General features: G+C 49.4%; 1 protein-coding gene across 5 annotated transcripts in view; it reads right to left on the bottom strand.

Annotated features, from left to right (window-relative positions):
- The window catches only part of ADAMTS9 (ADAM metallopeptidase with thrombospondin type 1 motif 9), an 86933-nt gene extending 68129 nt beyond the window's left edge, over positions 1-18804 (bottom strand). For 4 of the 5 annotated variants that reach the window (XR_007509293.1, XM_049826542.1, XM_049826541.1 and 1 more), the window contains exons 1-8: positions 18678-18804; positions 18158-18543; positions 16665-16827; positions 3236-3522; positions 2190-2273; positions 1966-2087; positions 1513-1553; positions 1285-1390 (exon numbers count right to left, since the gene is read on the bottom strand). Coding sequence is in view for 4 of the 5 variants with exons in the window: in XM_049826542.1 (XP_049682499.1) it covers positions 1285-1390; positions 1513-1553; positions 1966-2087; positions 2190-2273; positions 3236-3522; positions 16665-16827; positions 18158-18543; positions 18678-18771 (1283 nt within the window). In the remaining variant the exon portion in view is untranslated. Of the gene's footprint in view, positions 1-1284; positions 1391-1512; positions 1554-1965; positions 2088-2189; positions 2274-3235; positions 3523-15198; positions 15301-16664; positions 16828-18157; positions 18544-18677 lie in introns of those variants that run through there. The other variant, XM_049826544.1, reaches the window with a different exon arrangement.
- Between the last annotated feature and the right edge of the window lie 875 nt (positions 18805-19679).

Here is a 19679-nt window from a genome sequence, read left to right on the forward strand (position 1 = left end):
CGCGAAGTTTGCAGCACATGACATATTGAAGAATGCGGCAAATACACTAACGGAGACAGAACGGCTTAAAGCGCTTTGCTGTTTGAAGTGGAGAAGGGGAAATGACCCGGTGTGATCCTGCGTTCGAAGGCTGGGAAGTTTATATCCCATTAAGATTACCTCCAGTGAACCACCTTCTCACTCTGCTCCCTGTAAAAGAGCAAAGAGGTATTTCCCGCTCGGGAGCGCCGCTAACCCCTCCGGCAGCTCTGGGGCAGCATTAGCGAAGGAATTAGCCACAGGTTAGGTGTGGGGAACTCCAAACCTTCGGGGACTTTCTGTCAGGAAATCTCATTTAAACAAATACTACCGTGGTTAAAAATAGACCGTCTCGGCCAGCTCTCCGTGAAGAAAAAGGGAGGCTAAAACAATGAGGGATCTGTTCCCAAGTACTCATCCATCCCACAGCTACAGATCTCCACTGCAAACCAGGCGCGAGGTGGTTTGGGACTGAACCAGCTGTCTAAGAGCTGTGGCTGGGGGCTGAAGGCCTATGTGATCGAAGAGGATTTGTCTCACTACCACTCTCAAAAAAAGGCAAAATCAGTTAAAAGAAATTTCCACTGGAGGAGGTGCGTCTTGAATGACAGCATCTCTTCGGGGGATGTGCAGCAGCATGAGATTTTCCCTCGTGAAATAGTTCAGGAGGTGGGTCAGGCTCACTTACACATCCCGATCACCCGGGTAAATTCCTCCCTTCACACACCCCTGCCTTCAGTAGCAGCACGCGCGGCGGTGGGACGAGCTGCGGCAGGCTGAGGACCTGCTCTTGGAGAAGACTTCAGTCCCAAAGGCCAGGTGAGACGCACCTGTGCCCCTCGCCCTGGTCCTCCCCGAGGCACCCAGCTCCGGCCAAAATCCTGGCTAGTCCCAGTGGTTTGCCCAGGAGATCATGGCTGCTGGGGCAGATTCTGCTGATGTCCACATGTAGTTGTGAGAAGATGCAGTAATAAGGGACATTTTATCAGCTCTCCTCCCTTGCTTAGGTGCCGTTTGGGGTACCCTGTCACTCATCCACCCCAACGTGTGGATCTGCTGCTCTCAGATCGGCGCCGGAGCACCCCACCACCTCCCAGAGTCACACCACACCTTAATCTTCCTCAGTGGTGCCTCTTCTACCCAAGTATATTTATCTCCTCTCAAATAATTAGGCTCAGCAGGTACCAAGTCCCAGCCTGGCTGGCAAGCCCTAGCTAGCATAAATCTCGGGCTATTTAAATGTAAATGTATTTACATAAAACATACACATGGCCAAGTTCATGTGCTATTGTGAAAGCAGTGCTCAGTCCGTTATCTTCACTAATTGAACAGCTCCTGTATGGGTCACAGACTGTGCCCAGCTCTGCCAGACCTAGGAGAGAACAAAGAGGTTTACAATAGAAAAAGAAACGTTGCCCACGGTTCAGCACAGGCAACTAACATTGTCACTACAAAAAAAGAGTTATTAGAAGACAAAGAAAAGGTTTTCCTTACCCAAAGTATCACATTTGTCGTGCGCTCTACAAATATCCTGTCTGAAAGCAGAACAGACCTGACGCATTAATTTTCAATGCAGCAGTGAGTTAAGGTACAAGCACAAATAATAACAACATCCAAAAGCAGTTCTTGGTCCTCAAACGGACCTTCTCATGCTGGTTTGCCACATTGTCCAGTCAGAGTCTGAACCAACTCCCTACCACAGTCAGAGTTTTTCATCTTATGTTGAACCCGTGGGCAGACCTTGGACGGTCCTGAACCTCTCAAAGGCATCTACTGCTATTGGTGGACACATTATCCCAATTCTGCTCACAGTTATACTGCTCCCACAGTTGCAAACATCATTACACCCACATCAAAAACCAAACATTTCCCATAGCTGGATATGTTACATGCTCACAGCCTCTGATGAACAACCGGCTACGGTTTTCATGCGAATATTCACCATACCTGGTAACAAGCACGGCTGTATCATGTTGAAGGTGACTTCCTTCAGGGTGGTTCTGGGATTGCTGCCATTGGCAAAAGTTTTTTAATGTTGTCTGGGCATTGTAAGATATTGCAGGACCATCCTAATAAGCAACACGCAGAAAGCAGGTATTTTAATTATTCATTGCAATGCTCACTACAAATGCCACTGTCAAACAGAAGGTGAAGAAAATCCCTTCCATTACCTGTTCGTTATGTATCACGACCAATTTCACAATAACGATATTAATTAAATTTCCAATGCTCGGGTCTTTGTAGATAGAAGCCACCTGTTTCAAAAAGAAATATTCGGAATTATTGCTAACATTCAAGGAAACAATTCAAGACAACACACGCGTGTTTTCCATTTTGCAACTGCTTTTCTCCTAGGCTGCTCTTCTGACCCACTCAGTGCTCTGATGCTACTTGGAGAGACCTCCTGCCAGAAGCACAATTTTAGAATGAAACAAACCCGCTGGTATCGCAGAAGCCCAATATTTCCTGTTGCTTTAGCACACATTTCACCAAATTACAGGATCATTCTGCTCTGAGATACAATGACCACCAACCAAGACTGTCAAAAGCAACTTACTCTCTCAAGTGCCTCATTTTGACATGGACAGTTTTAGACCCCATATTCACTGCACTTCTGCCCTCAAATGGGATGAAAATCCCTCCAGTGACACAGCTACGCTGGATACTCACTTCCAGTCACTCTGCATCTACGGAGCTGCCTGTTTGGGGACTGGACTACTGCATCCTAGTACCAGCAGCTACTAAAATGCTTGTCCTCAGCCTGGAAAGCCAACCCTAGCACTATGCTAAGGATCAAGGTGACCACAGGCTCCTTCTCCTTGCCACAGCAAGGGAAGTCAGGCAACTGCGTAACCTACGAGCGTGAGTCCCTTGGAAGGCACGGTCCCCAAAGTACCTTTTTAATTCAGCTGCTCTTTCACATGGGCTTAAATAAAAAGAAGAGTACAGCATATGGACTAAAGGGCCGGTGACATTTCTCACGTTGTCTGCGATTCAGAAAGCTGGAAGGGAGAGGTGTGGGAACCTGGGAAGGAAGAAGACTCCAACCAGTGCTCCCCAGCCAAGTTTCACCAAGCTTTAATCTAATCCCAGCATTATCTCCATGCCTGGCTGAGGCAAACTGATGGTATTGCATATGAACGCAGCAGAAAGGGTGCTCGGAGACCACTAGACAATGAGCCGGGGGTGCATGTACTACCCCTAGTTGAATACTCACTATTGACATTAACGTTAAGACATAGTGCTGTAGATTAGCTCCGTGGTAGGCGACCATCCTGCTGTCAGCCACCACCATCACTTCCACAAACCGAGGGTAGGAGAGAAACCGCTTTGTTCGTTTGTGGCTCTTCTTTTCACTGATGTTCCCAGTCTTGTTGCTATCGGCAGAAAACGAATTCACTTCCAGGCTGTGTTTCAACATCTCCACGTCAGATAATAAGCTGCTTTCTGCCCACTGTCTTCTCCAGTGTTTCCGCTTGTTCTTTTTGTGACTGTGTTCATGATCTATGATTAAAAAGCAGGCAAAACCATAAAGTAAGTTCTGGAGTGAATAAAGTTAATACTACATGCCTGATATGTCAAAACACCTATTTATTTCAAGGAAGAGTTAGCAGGCTTGTTCCAAACAGCTAACCAAAACACAAGCACTCTGTGGAAACCCACCATGCAATCCAACATCTAAGGCTTTTCTTAATTTTTAGAGTCATCTTACGGAAGCCAACGGCTCTTAAAGGCAAACGTTCACAAAAAGGCTCTCCTGCACCAGAGCCATCTCCTTGCCCGCGCAGGAGGGATGGAGCCCGGGCTGCAGTTCAGTTGAACGCGACACGAGCCCCGTGATGGTAATTAGCCACCGCAACGGCAGCGTGAGGATTCTGGGCACGTCCAAGGTGGCCAGGAAACCACAGGAAACAAAGGTCCAAATCCTGTATTTCTAACTCAGGCATGAAGGACGGCAGGATTTGGCCTTCATAGCGAAGCAATTATATATGATTTATTTCTGTCTCTAACAATAACACGGCTGGGCTTCAGTTCCCCCCCTCCCTTTATTATTCTGTGCTACGGGAATGGTAAAGGTCATCTAATAGCACAGCTGCCACTGGCTAAAGAATAGAATTCAGGAAGTTTCACATATACTGCTTTTGATATTCAATTAGGCCAAACATAAAAGCAGCCTGAAAATATACTCCATGCTGATACAAAGACGACAAAGTGAAGAGGGAGAACAGGCAAATAAAACATATGGAAAGTGTACAATTAAGATTTACCATCTGATTAGTATGTAATTATAGCATTATTTAAATGTAAGAGCAAAATCAGTCTTATTTGATGCCACTTAATTTTTAATCAGTTTATCATAGGAAGTAGCTAATTGAATGTGATTCATCCATGAGAGACTGTTCGCTTCTGCATTTAATATAAAGCCAGATCTGAACTACTCATCTAAGACTCCAGGCTACAACCCTCACGTTCTTTGTAGCTTTAGTTTAATTTCGTCATGGTGGTGAAAAATATCACATTTCCTTATCTGACCCACTGAGTAGGTTAGAGGAAGCATAATACTAGGGAACAAAGGAATATTCAATGCTCAAACAAGATTGAAACGATAGGAAACTTCTTGGCTATTTTTCCTGTGTAGCTTCCTTTTAGGCTATTTTGTAATAATTTCCAAAAAAAGAAAAATAAAATATATTCTCTAATATCAAGGCAGGCAAAGGGGGGTCAGCCAGCTTCTACCTTTCTGAAAAATACTATCCTTTTGCCCTATGTATAAATAGGCAATAAGAGTATCTAAGAGTTAAATCCCTGTTTATTCTGCACTACCTAAGTCCTATGAATTCCCCTTTCTCAATATAGTCCAGACCACCTTAATACAGCAGAAAGCCCGCAGTTATTTGAGTAAGAATGCAAGAAAGCCAATGGCATTCGTGGCTATAATTGGATTGCCCTAGTTCCTCTGCACTAATCAATGCCCTTGTGTTGGCAAGGTTGTGCTCTCATGCTGGCACGGCTTCGTGGGCAACCGTGACATTATCCCGACTCGTTCGGTGCCAATCAGCACGGGAAGCCAACTATGCATACAAATAACTTAAAGGTGAGAAGACAACCAGACGGAGGAGAAAGTGCTCACCTCAGCCCTTCAGCCAGTTCCCCTCCTCTCTGCACCCTCAGCCAGTTGCTTACATTTCCCTTTTAAATAACTAACTTCCAAAAGAAGCAGGTGCTCAAGGAAAAATGTGTTAAGGATGGGGAGATGCTCAACAGGGCTGGAGCGAGGCTGAAGGCAAGGCTGCGGTGCGAAGGCAGAGCTCTGCACCATCTGCCAGCGCGGCTCTGAAGAGCCCCAAATGGGACCATGGGGCTCAGGCGTCTTCTCCTCCGGCCAGGCTGGCAGAGGGAGGTTAGATGGCAAAAGAAGAGGGAAATGCAAAGGATTCTTTGAAGACAGACATGTTATACAGGAGGTTTGTAAAAGAAATTAATTGATATTCAGCAGGCTTGCACTGAAATCCTGCAGCTAGTGTTGTCAGACACTAGAAAAAAAAAAAAAAAAAAAAAAAAAAAAAGAACCCCACCCAAAAATCAGAGAGGTCCACATGAAATGCCAGGTCTGGTTCCGAGAGCCCCGACCTGATCAACCCCGCAGGAGAACCAGAGCCCAACACAGCCAGGTACAGCCAGCAGAGAGGAAAAACTACCTCTCTTTCTGTTGCAGAGATCTGGCACAGTGTCACAGAATCATTTAGGTTGGAAAAGACCCTTAAGGTCATCGAGTCCAATTGTTACCCTAACACTGCCAAGTGCCGGCACAATATCAGTGTACTTCCCCCATCCAGCACACAAATCAAGTCAGCCACATCATCCCTTTAAAAAATAACTTTTTTTTTTTCCAGGGATGAAGTCACTCCAACACTTAGAGCACACTATTTGGACAAGTCACGTATAGTATGTTTGCCAGCCTAGTTACTGTAAAACCAAGCACAAATGAGTGGGGATGCATTGCATGGAAAGCCACTCCTGGACTTTGACAGCAGTGAACTGTTATCTTCACCCATCTTTCTTGCATACAACTACACTCAGAGATGGTGCACATTCATCTGTAAAAAATTAAACACTGACGGCAGTGCACTGCTCTCAACCCATCCATAAAACCCCCATCAGCATTAATGGGAGTTGCGTACAGGCACTGCCAGTACTCCATGTCCCTGATGCTGTTGATATCTCGCCCCATTACGATGGCCACAAAAGAAATGCTCTTATTGAATGGTGTAGCATACTGCCGCTTAATCAAGCAGAAGTGAAAATCTCTCATATTACACAACAAAACCGCGTTTTTACAGTGACAGCTTCCTACTGCCACACACAACACCAAAAAAGGGTGTAATATTTTTCCACCTGGTTTTGCCTTTTTTTTTTTTTTTCCCTATTGTGTTAATATACTAGCAGAAATCAGGAAGGAAAATTGTTTGCTTGGCAAGCTCTCAACCTCTACAAATGACCTGAAAAACATCTACCTACACATAGCAGTAATTGGATGGGTTTAAGCAACAGAACATTTTCTTTATTTTGAAGAAAAACCAAACCCCAATGAGTAGACAAACACTTGAAAATCAAGTAAAGTACAGATCAATAATTCAAGTATTAGGCAAGCCTATGCACTTATTCAACAGTTAATATTCATTAAAGAGGCGGCTAAAAGGCTGCTGGAATAATGTCCAATTTTACTGCTTGCTTTACTAAGACTATGGTGTTTGCACCGTGTTTAGATAGACCTGGAAGGGTATGTTCTTTTCTTTTTCCCCCCCCGTTTGGTTTCTTCTTTGTTACATGGGACTTAAAAAAGAGATCCTGTCCTGTGACAGGGATATTCCTTCCTGATGGCATCTCCCCCCCATGCCATTTATTTTTGCTTGTGCAAGAAGTCTCAGCCTAGAACCCATTGAGCTGATTTATGGATGATTCCTGCTGATTAATGGACTTTGGATCTATCCGAAAGGAGAGGGCAGGGGAGACTCAGGCCCTACGCGAGTACTTTGCCTGCATGAAAGGGTGACAAGGCAGAGCCAGGGACTGCTTTTGAAATAGTAGCTATTGTTATGCTAAACCCCAAAATTAAAAGAAAGAGCGATCTCTTATCCCAACAGTTCTAATCCTTTCCATTTCTACATTAACTTGTCCTTGGAATAGAAAGCAATTTGCACAATTAAATAAGACATGTGACAATGCAAGCAATTCCAGTTCAGCTCCAAGTTCACGAGAGCTGCACATAGCAGGGGGGAGAATAAAAAAAAACAGACAGACGTAAAAGAGAGAGCAAGAAAGAGGAGGGGAAAAAAATATCTATTTCTCAAGCTAATGACATTAACAGCTTCTCCCCGCTAGAAAAGGAGCATGGTCCTTTCAAACCAACTCACTATCATACCTTTTCTGAACGTGTGACCTAGGATTTTTACCACAAAGTTTGCTGCTCAGCAGTTGGCCCATAACACTCCTCGACCTGCTCTGATCCGGCTGCGCAGATGACAAAACTATCATTGGGAAGTTAATTATTTATTGCACACCTCCATAAAGCAGATCAAAATTCAGCCGAGCTCCCTCCAGGCAGTCAGTCGGCGTGCGACCTGCCTCCCTCGGCTCAAGCAGGAGCCGCAGCAGCAAACTCTGCCCAAACGGTTGGGTACAAGCTCCGGCTACAGTTGGTTGGCCTGAGTTTGCTGCCCGTAGCTGGTACAACGGCAGCCGCTGAAGTGACTGCCATCACTTGGAAAGGAGCGGCAAGAGGCAAAATGGATTTTCTTCATGCAGACGTCAGACTGGCTGAAATCAAACCGTATTTTTAGGCTCTTTGTGCCAGGAAATGGGATGGAAACTGGCTCCTCTTTAGGACCCAAACAGGTCCTAAGTTGGGCCAAAGGATTTTTCTAGCCCTGGGTCTGTTTTAATTCTGTATCGATAGGTTTTATGTCTCTATCTATCTTTCAATATATCTACAGATATATCTCAGGTGAATTTGCACGAGGCCAAATTCTCACCTCTATTACTGTGGGTATGCTGTTGTGGCCAGCATAACCCAGAGCTGAACACCCCTTTGCCGCCAGCAGCTTCTTGCCCTGCTCGGACGCCAGCCAGCGACAGGAAAATAACAAGGGAGCAGCAACTGCCTTGCTCTGTACCACACCGAGATGACCAGTCCTATGAGCAGGCCTAATCCTGCCTTCCCTCTGGATAGCGCCTTGACTGTGCAATCGGAGCTGCTGCTATAGCTAGAAAGGGAAAATAGACTTTATTGATAGAGGAGAGAGAGAGCAATGACCTATTTGGAAGGGAAATGAAGGATCTGGGCCAGCCAGGATCCAAAGAGAAAGATATTCTGCACTAAGGGTGAAAATGAAAGTTTGCTCGATTTTTCTAATCTGCAAACCAGAAACTGTTCAAATACAAATTAATCTGAACCCACTTAACAGAGAGATCAACTGGAGTTCCAACCTTCGTCAGCAAGAGCTGGACAGAACTGCGTAGACCAAACTTTCATGGTTGGAACTATTGAAAATGCAGTAAAATATCAGACCTTTCAGAAGTGCCACTATTAAAGCAATACAAAGCTGGGAAACTTTAATTTTCCCTGTGTTGTTCATACTTCCCTTTAAATTAGGAAATAATCTGGGGTCAGAAAAATTCCCTCCCAAACTCTTCCAGGAGAATCAAAATATTGGGCTTCTACAAAAAAGTCTTCTTTGCTACTAAGAGAAACAGTTGCATGAACAGTTGCATAAGCCCTCATGACCCAGGCACACCCGCTTGTTAATTTTCTTGCCTTCCTCCACTTTGAATTTTGCATATGTATTTCCCTAAATAGCTTCCCAGGTGCCCAACCGGAGCAATGCTCAGGTCCTCAGAAAGGTCCATGTCCTGGAGGACCTGCTGCCAAAGTCAGCTGAAGTCCAGAGCCTGGGAGTTGGCTTTGTAATATGTGAAAATACTCTAAGGCCATCAAGCAACGCTACAGAGCCACGAGCAGTTGAGACCAGCATGAAGCATGGCTGGTACCAAAATCAGCAGCCCCACCTCCATTCACCCACTGTGGCCCATGCATGGGAGCGAGCAGGGTGGTGGCTTTGGCTATGGAGACACCATCCTTGGAAGCGCCAAAGCTCAAGGTGATGCCGAACCCACCTATGTCTTTTGGGGTGAATCTGCTTTTCCTCCTGCTGCTTGAACCGTAACGCTTGAGAACCACGACTTGCAGTTAGCACCAATCAACATCCCTTAGGAAGAAAACATTCCCTGGTTTTATAGCATGCAAACAAGCAAAGATCACACATACTCTAGACATTTCCTTTTCTGATGATGTATGCGAGAATGCATTCCAGCTTTAAAGAATTTTTTTTCTGCCTAAGGTAAAAAGTTGTACATGAAAGCTATCAATTTTGCACAGCAGACAGAAACTAGATTAATGAACAAAACAATAAATTGCCTCTTCAAGAAAGCAGATAGTAGCAAGTGAGCTGAGCATGTGGCGGAAAATGATTCAAGATCATCTTACAGACAAAATAACTAAATAACTGCACCTCACAACCGCAAGGCACAAAAGCACCATTGAATTGGTACAAAATTGCTTTAAGGTATGGCTGACAGAAAGCTACAGTGCTGAAAAATCACTGATACCAGTTCCATAATCCACTGGTTCAGGAAGAAAAATAAACTAGTCCCGTAGAATGACTAAAAAAACCATGGCAAACTACCCTTGAAAACCATCCTGACACTGCAAAGCACTGGGCAGTGTGCTAAAGTACATCCCAATGTTTCACCTATGAGTAGACACGCATCTGAGGCAGGTTGTGGGTCAAACTGGTGCAAATATACCACAGGCACACTGACATACACTGGTGGCATTTCAGCACGTCAGAAAAACACCAGAGCTCCTGCGTCCTGCACTGCCTGGGCTAATTGAACCCGTTTCCTTTTTCAAGGCAAATTATTTACCTATTTGCAATTTTCAATGAGTAACAGTCGCAAGTCACTCAGTAAAAGATGAGACGAAAAATATCCCATTAGAAAGAAAGAAACTTTGCTTAGCAGTTGGCCAATACAGGGATGACAATACAGGCACATGGGAAGAGAAGGCACAGAATAGTCAGCCTGTTTAATTTCGGTGTCATATGCCACAGGGTACAGATGGAAAGTATCAAAGTGATACCTCCCTGCTTCTCCCACCTGCCCTTCTTCAGTGGATGTCCACACAGATGATGTAAAATTAGATGCAAAACTGCAAGTACATCCATTTTGATTCCAGGAGAAAAATTTAACTCTGTTGATTTACCACATCTAAGTTGCAAACCAGTAACCGATGAATAGTAATTTGCTCAGTCACAATCTTGGTCTTCCACCATTAGGGTGCCAGACAGACAGTTGATACGTTTTCAATACTAAGAGTAACAACAACAAAACGCGTGCACCTTGCTTATAACCCACATTGAGAAATTTTCAAACACAACCACAGTTCTGGGATCTGTATCATCGGCTGCGATCGAGTTTTGTAACTGAAGTCAGTCTAATACCTTATTTCACTTGCCAACACCACAGCAAGATAGCACAAACATTACAGCCCAAGCCCAACTCAGTATGGGAAAAGCTTGTGTTCGACATCCCAGGCCCGTTTGACCAAGTACTAGTTGGCTGTCACTGCGCTATTACCTCAATAGGAAGCCAGAAATAGAATTAATTACATTAGCGTATGGGACTTGTGACGTAACTCTCTCATTTGCTGTTTTTGGGAGGGAAGGAAACCTGAAAGAATTACTATCTGGCTATAAATTACAATTCACTTCCTTAAGATGAGAAACTTTTCTGAGGGAAAGAACGAAGTCAATGTTTCACCCTGAGGCCAAAAGCAAAGCTGACAGCTTAAACAGACTTTTGAAAGAGCTCAAGGATTGCTCAATCTGGAAGCAAAGGCTTAGGAAAACCTCCCTGAAGATCTTCTGCAACCCCACAGTTACGTGAGACCCAGCAGTACAGAATTTGCCTGAAGACCTGCCTGGAAACCAGACACCTAGAATGTGAAGTTCTGCAGGATGAAGAAGTTGAAAACCAAAATAAGGTCGCAGTTGGAAGCAAGACAAGCAGTCCAAAAGAAATAGCAAGACTACAAAAGGGCTCTAGACCAACAGCTTGACTGCAAAGGATCTGGGATTTCACCACAGACCGCTCACAAGAGTACAAACATCGAGTCCTGTGGAAAAGGCATTCAAAGTTTCTGCCTCAAAACTGCTATAAAATAAGAACCTAACACGTCTAAATGGTCTGTAGAACGAGTATGACATTTTCCACCTCTGGCCTGTACAGCCCAGTTCCCCACCATTGCCAATTCTAACGCTGGGTATACACCTCAAACCACAGCTCAGGCAGGAACAAGAGCTCATCACCCACCTGTGCCAACGAGAAACCACGTTACAGGGAAAGGGACAAAGTCAGGCTTTAGCCACAGTGCCGGACCCCCAACACATCCTCCCCCAGGTCACCTCCCCGGTCACGACACTGATGACGTATTAACAAACCTCAACCCGGCCACCCCTTCCCAAGCACGTGGGAACGCAGCGGCAGGACCACCTCCTGCTTGTGCCGTGGGCTCACCGATGATTTCCCGTGCGGCTGGGTGGCACTGGGAGAGAGATGACAACCATCCGTAAGGGCTGAGCAGGCCGGTGCTAATTATCACAAGGAAACAAGATCGTAATCATCGAGCTGGCAGCGCTTGGCATTTGGTTGCTCAAGACACAGGGCAGTGCTCCTCTGCTCTGGTGGCCTCCCAGTGTCACGTTCAGTGGGAAGAGTTGTTAAAGTTACTATGAAAGGGTAATCTGTTACAAATTACTCATTAATGCAACTCAAAAATCAGTGACATATTACTGATTATGCCCCTGTCATGCTAGCTTGGCGGCAAGACTCGGTTCACGCTGCTGATTTGTCTTGTGCTTTTTATAGCAACCCTCCCAACGCAACTTAAACGCACAGAGCTTCTTTTCTCCTCCTCGCCCAGGTGAGTACATGGGCCTTGACTTTTCAGAGCTGCTGTGCCTGGCTGCACACGTGCTGCCTCCCGAGTAGTCAAGCTGCTTTAACGCCTTGCAACTAAATACCCAGCTGCAAATTTGAGACCCTTCTGCATCTGTTTCTGGCGGGTACTGGGACGAGCTAAGCCTCCAGGCTGTGCCCAGCAGCCATCTGTGCTGCTAACGCTTGGTGGTTTTTGGAAAGCAATCTCAGCGGCTGAGTCACCGGGTTTTCCCACCTCCGCCGGCAGCGGGTAGGGGCACGGCCAGCCCTGCGCAGGTAGGATCTGCTCTGTCCTGCGCTCATCTGAGCCCGCTTCCAAAAATCTCACCACCTCAGTGCGAATTGCTGGAAGGCCTCTTTGCTGGCTACAGCCCCTTGGCTCTCCTCCAGAAGCAGAAAAAGCTCTAATCATCTTCCTACTAGTTTGGCACCATCAGAGTGTTATTGCTGCTTCTGCATGAGGAATTTTGCCCGTGGTGGATATTCCCACTTTAAGCGCTCTCATTAAGGAGCCAGGACTTTGCGCAAGATCCTCACACGCAGCCCCAGAGCCCAGGTCTCAGGACAGGCACGGCTGACCAGCACCAAGTCATGGGAACAGCTAGCGCTCGCTATATAGTCAGTCCTTGATTTATTCATCCCGGCCACAGGTGGGTCTTGAATATAAAAGAATTATGACAAATGAGGCAAGAACAGGGAGGTATTTAACTAAGGAAGCTGGGAAGGGGAGGGAAAGCACAGATCAGGAGAGCAGAAAAGTGAACGCAGGTAGGAACAAAGAAAGAGCTGCCCAAAAGAGTTCATTCGGGATTCCTGCACCAGCGTCACAGTAAAAGCTGTAAGGGATTTGCAAAGTTTGGAGCAATAAAGAGCTGGACACGCAGCAGAAGTGGGGAGACGAGAAAGCCCAATTCTTGCATTTATACTCCTGGCCACAGAGCAATTGCGGCTCGGTGCCGCCAGGCAGGTGGAGGCCACGTCTGTCTCAGAACAAGGGGTTGGCCAACAGGTAGAAGGATTGGGTGAGGTTCAGTAAAAGGCTTCAGCTATCGCAAAACCCAACAAAACTGGAGGAGAAGAGCTCCAGAGAAGCCAACAACCACAACAGAGGTATAAACATATCAATGACAAAAACCGTGGGAAACGTGAGAGAAAGGGGAGACAGCAGAAAGGGACACAAGAGGCAGAGCAAGAGGTGGCCCCAAGCGGTTTATTTAGGTGACGACCAGCAGCAGCAGCAGCATCCTGTTGGCATGTGGAGCTGCGCATCTCTCTGCAAGACCAAACCTTCGGGGTTTCACATGGAAACCGGTGGGTAGGGCTCGCCAGTCTGCTCCTGGTGGGAGGTCAGACTGGATGGGGGGGGGTCGGAGAGCTGCTGCCAGCCTCCCGAAGCTGGCCGGCACGGTGGGCGCAGCTCCCCGCAGCACCGCAGGATGCAGCTCCGCGCCTTTTATCATTGGAGTCAGATTGTTCCTCCGCGGGGCGCAGGAAAGCTCCGCTCTCCAGCTTCGCAATGAGCCACTTCCTTTTTTTCTTTTTTTAGGATCAGAATTTCTTTTCTCTTCCTCCTCCACCTCAAAAAAGCGGATATTTAATAATTCGGATCGGAAAAGCTTGCTATCGCGAAGCGATGGGTGGTAGCGGCGCTGCACCTAGTGACATCACGCTGTCAGCCTGGCCAAGTCTTCATCCCGTCAGGGCTATTCAGTAAAACGCAACTAATTATTCTGCCAGATCCTCGACCAGATGACAAATTGATTCACGGTACTAACTAAAAGAAGGGAAGGAGGAGAAATTGCACCATTTCCTATGACTGAAACTACATTAACTCGTTACCCCAAGGAAAACTTTGTCAAAAGTTTTTATTGCAGCAGTTGAGCTATACGCCAGACGGCTGAAGTGCATTGCCAGGAGACCCCGGTGTTGTGCTATGAAAGTTCATATGCAGAGCACCGTTTGCATTTGATATCCATCAGCACTCAGAGGAGAAAGATCTTTTTTCAGAACATCTGCAGAGTATCTCGTATGTCAGAGGACCTAAAACTGTTATCAGAAACTGCTAATTAAAACTTAACAAAATCAAATGCCTGTTTTTCTAAGCTGACCTGAGGACACTGAAAACTAAAAGTAACACCAGGGAGACTGCTGGCAATGAAAGCTTTTACTCAATCTGTCAGTCAGCCCACTAGGGAAACTTTTCCTGGATCCTGCAAGAAGTCTATAATTACATCATCACGGCAAGGGCACATCAGTATGTCGCTTATTAATCACTTCCAGGAAGAAGACTATCAGAAAGCCATTCTTAATAGTACCACTGCCGGGCAACGCGGACTCCCTTGCTTACTGCAGGGTGGGTACTTAAGATTTCCCTTGCACGAATTTCCTCTTTGAGCAAATGTCAATCCCTGCCAGAAGCCTGCAATGCAAACGCAGCTTTTCACACGTTCTTCTGACAAAAGACTGGATTCGCACAACACCCTGCAGCTACAACAAACTCCCAAACTCTCAGGAAACCGTTCTTCTCTGGTAGGAGGGACAGATGCGCCCTGTCCAAAACAGCGAGTGCTGCTAGATTCTGCGTTTTCCCCTCTGCTCCAAAGACATGTGAGATACCTTCTCTCCACCAGACGTAACCCCAGGGGGAACGCCAAGGTTCAGCATTGCCCAAGCTGCCCTGCACTTGCTCTTTAAACGAAGCGACCAAGACTTCTTCACCATACGCGTATGACCAAAGCATCATTCCCTTTCAAAAACTTGGACAACGGTAAAAGGGAGAGGGAGAGATGGGCGGGAAGAGGACAGGAGGACAAGTAAGACCGTCACGCCTGTCCGGAACCCTTAAGCTTGTGTGTGAGAGGCGAGACGTCCTCCCTCCACTACGCGAAGCAACCGAGACAAGCAAGGAAACAAAGACAAGCAAGAGGCAAAGCACGTCGGAAAAGAAGAGAAAGAGATATACGCCACGTAGGTAATCTCACGGATGGAGTATTATCCTTGTGAATCACGATCCAGGAGAATAATACCCTAAATGGAAGCTACGATACAGTGGGGTGAAACACAGCAGACTTGTAATGGCACAGAGTAAAGACCACAAGTGAACGTCAGAGCCCTCCCAGCTACCTTTGATTCAATGAGTCCTGTGATCTGCTGCTCCGTTCCTCCAAGGGCTACTGATGCAATGTGCCAGATTCCGTGTTTCTTTCCAACTGTTCTGAGTCTCCTGCATCTGATCTCAAAGAAGGGAGCAGAAACAGCTGGAAGAGAGAAACCAGAATGGCATAGTCCAGCAGCAACCCTTGGAAGAACAAATAACGACAGCCTTGTGAGAGGTACCATTGTCCCCCAGCACACGTTTGCATGCGGACACGTATCCGCACGTCTTCTAGGAGAAACACACGTTGCTAGCGCATCAGCTCTGGCTGGTCACAGAGCACCAGGGCATCTTCTGACTTAGCATGATCAGTGCAAGCTGAACAGACCGACAGCTCAACAGCGTGGCCGCGATCCACAGTCACAGGTGCCAAACGAGTCACGCGTGCTAAACGCAGTCTAAGTTTGGCACCACGCTTCTCCTCCAGCGGTACCTTCGCTCCCTGAGCAACTCCACCTACTTTGCCGCACATGAGTGGCTCGCAGCCCGCGCAAGGGAAGCCAGTCAAGGTCTACTCTGTTTAGGCTTTCAAGCTCCTGTAGATCTAGCTGCAGGCCAAAGGAGGAGGGCAAAACAGCAGGTGAAACAGGAGACCGAAGGAATAAGCTTCTTCAGAGAGAACTTAGGTATTTGCTGCCAAAGGAGAGGATTAGTTGTGAAAATCAGGAAGTCAACGAAGCAGAGAGCAGCAGGAGGCCAGTGCAGATAATAGGGACAGTAGGAGCAAGGCTATTGCTCACCAAGGCACGTGAAGGGGAGATAAAAAGGCTTGTGCTCTTTCATATGTGCAAAGACTAGAAGGAGGGAGCGAGGAGGTCAGGGAGATGGTGCTGGTGGAGGAAGGGCCACGAGGGAAAAAAAGCCTTTGAAAATGAACCATGGAAAAGTGATTAATAGGGGAAGAACTGTCAGGGTTGGTGTTAGGACCTTCTCATTTCCACTAGAAAGAAATAAGACATTGCAACTCACAGCCAGATTTGGGGAGGGAAGACCAGGAGCACAGCAAGACCAAGACAGAAGGGTGTCACTTAAAGGACAGAAACAGAATTTCAGGCAGAGAGCAAATCAGATTAGGATGGTTAAGAATGGCACATAGGAGAGGAGAGAAAGCAAGTTTAAAGGCTCATGGGATATTTTAGGCAAGACAGCCCAAAGGATCTCTTGCCAGCCTTACAGCAGGGATGAAATGGAAACCATAACATTTTTCCTGACCGCAACTTCCTTATAACCGATTACTAGAAAGCACAGGCGCACCACGTCTCTCCAGGACAGCAGTACCACTGCAAGCCCGGTCCTAGCACACACGGTACCGTTTCTAGAGGGGTCCCTCGACTCCGCATCCCTTCTGCCCCACACAAACCTACTGGCATTTTACTGAGAATCAGTTCCCTTTCGTAAAGCGCCAAGTCATCAAGGGCAGTAACAAAACGAGTACCTGGAGTATCGCAAGTCTGCCTGTCCCCTGAAGAGTTAGTTGGAGGCGTCCGGTGTCGGTAAACCAGGTGTGGTTTATTGTGCTCTTCTTCAAACTCCTGTTCTTCGAGCGATAGCAGCGGCTCTACGAAATAGTCCCCGTCGTCAGACTTGAATGTGCCTAGCTGAGAGGGACCAGAGAGGAACAGGCGGTCAGCTTCAGGCGATGACAAGCCACGGAGCAGGACTACTCAACAAAACGAGCGGTTAGCGAGGGAGGTGCGCGAGTGCCCGGTTCTGCCCAGGCTGGAGCTCCAGCCCCCGTCACACCGCTTACGCCCACCCCAAGCTGCACTGCTCCCTACAGCCATCCCAGTGGAACTTATGGAAAGCAAATTATTAATCCGTAAGCAAGGAGCACGTCTGCCAGACCCTGTCCCTCCGCCAGTGACATTTACCAAGCCACCCCTGCCCGAGGGGAGCTGGTGCTGCAGGGTGCTGGAGACCTCAGTGCAACCCCACCAAGTTGTGCTGGTTTTCAGAGAGCAGCTCTCCCCGAGACAGGCTTTAAACCCCCACGTAAGGACCAGAAAGAGGCGTCCAGCCATTGAAACCCCTGCTTCTGAGAAGACACCAAGGCTCCTAGTTGCACGTGACTACAAATGTAGGGATTTGGCAGGTAAATAAAAGATAGCCGAGAGAAAAAAAACATCCTCAGCCATTCCACACCGGGGTGCGTGACCAGTTAGTGGGAGGGAGGCCTGCCCGGCCGCACACACGTGCGCTAGCCTGGGTGAACAGGCTCACCCGGGCGAGCTCCTGGACCAGACTGAAGCCAGCAGAGACCTCCCGGGGGGCACCTGGGACGAGCACCCCGGGGTGCTGGAAGGCACCAGGGCAGCTGGAAGGCTCAGCCCTGCCGGGCCCTTCTGCTCATCCCTTTGCCGGTATCCCCCTGCACAGAACGGCACCGCGACGGCAGGAGGGGCTGCCAGGAAGGCTGCCCTCATCTCCCCTCGGGCCATGCCCCTCTCCCGGCCTGCAGGGCGGCTCCGGGGGTCCGCGCTGCTACCGGGGACCCCCAGTCACCCCTTTACAGCCCTCCTCGGCACCCCGAGGGCAGGAGGGTGTCCGTCCCCGGGCTCTGACCTCCCCCCCCCCCGGGGGTGCCGCTGGGTGGCAGCTGCCCCTCCCCTCCCCCCCAAAACCCCACCGAGCAGGAGGGATTCAACCCCGGTACCGTGAACCCGACGGAATAATAAAAGTGGGGTGGGGGGAAAAAAAACCCAAAAAGCAACCGACCGGGGCCGAGCGGCAGCCCCAGCCGGGTTGGAGGGGGGGGGGGGCGGAGGGAAGAGGCCGTCCCCATCCCTCTGCCCAGCCTCCCTCGCCCTGCTCCTCCTCCTCCTCCTCCTCCTCCTCCTCCTCCTCCTCCGAGCTTCCGCCCCGGCGCGCCGCCGCTGGGCGCCCGGCGGGGCCGGGGCCGGAGCCGGGGCGGGTTCGTGGGGGTCTCACCATCCCGGAGCAGAGGCTGATAACGGCGGTGTGCCGCGGGCGGGCGTTGACGTGCCCCCGGTAGAAGCAATGCTTCACGTCGGCGTCGGCCGCCTCGGCGTAGAGGCGCCGTTGGTCGGCGGTGGGTTCTCCCAAGAGGCTGACGGTGAAGAGGGGGGCGATGAAGGCCGAGCTGGCCGTCAGGTTGAAGAGGAACTGCTGCCCGAAGGCGGAGAGCCTGTAGTGAGCTTTGGGGGAGGCGGCGGCCGCCGTCCAGGCGTCGGGGGCAGCGCTGGTGCTCCGCCGCCGCCGCCTGAAGTGGACATCGGCGGGGAAGGGCTCGCCGAACTCATTCACCCGGGTAGGAGTCACGATCTCGTACTCGCTGAGCTTCTCCAGCAGCTTGGCTGCAAGGGGAGACGAGCACATGCCCCTGAGCGGCGAGGCCGAGACCCAAACCCCCCCCACCACCACCACCACCCACCCCCACCCCGTCCCGGGGAGGGGGGCGGCAGCCCAGCACCCCCCGGCTCCCCCTTACCTTGCCTGGGGTGCAGCTTCTGCCTCCTCGCTCCCGTCCTCAAGCCGTCGATGAAGAGCGTGGTGAGTGCCAGCGCCAGCGGCGCCAGCTGCATGGTGCTGAGCGCTGTCCTCGCAGGAGACCGACCTTCCCCCCCCCACCCCCCCGCCGCTTATCCTCTTCTTTTCCTTCTTCTTCCTCCCTTTCCCCCCTTTTTTTTTTTTCTGCCCCCCCCCCCCCTTCCCCGCCCCCCCCGGTGCGCTGCCGGGGGGGGGGCAAGGCGCTGGACCCGGGCGGTGTTAGGGGCGGGCGGGCCGGCGGGGCGCGGGGCGCCGGGGGCCGCGCATGGTCCGCGGGGGGCGGACGGGCCGGGACCGACGGGCCGGGACGGGGGAACCGGCCGGCCGGCCGCCTGCCTGCCTGCCTCGTTCTCCCTCGCTTTCCGCCTCTCCCCCCGTCGGGCTGGTGGACGGGGCGCTCCCGGGAGCCAATTTAAGGGGGCGGGCTCCATAGATCAAGCAAGGAGAAAAGATCCCGCCCTGCAGGAGCAGGGACAGCCCTTCCTCCTCTTTCCACCCCTCCACCCCACTTCCAACATGTCACTTTCTTTCATTCCCGAGGAACGCCGGAATCGCAGGTTTTCGCCAAGAAAAGCCCTCGCTGGTGGCTGGACGGGGCGGGCGCAGCCGCTCCCCGCCGGCTCCTTACAAGTGGTTTTAAAAAGGCAAAGTGGCCCGGGCAGAGCCGCACCGGCTGCTGCCCCATCCGCCAGGTCCTGGGGGGGGGGGGGGGCGGGGGGGGGAAGAGCCGCTTTGTCACTCACCGGGAGGAGAGCCGAGTTTTCTTATATAATTGACGTTTTTCCTTCTTTTTCTTTTTTTTTTTAAAAAAAGACAGCTGGAAGAAGCGTACCGACAATCGAAGAATTCCCCCCCCCCCCCCCCCCCCGCCTGACGTTTTTTATAGCAGTGATTTTCTTCTGCGCTGCTTGGATGTGAGGCGCTTAAAGCAACTTTGGTTTAG

This window comes from Accipiter gentilis, chromosome 23 (assembly GCF_929443795.1).
Source record: "Accipiter gentilis chromosome 23, bAccGen1.1, whole genome shotgun sequence".
Lineage (NCBI taxonomy): Eukaryota > Metazoa > Chordata > Aves > Accipitriformes > Accipitridae > Astur > Astur gentilis.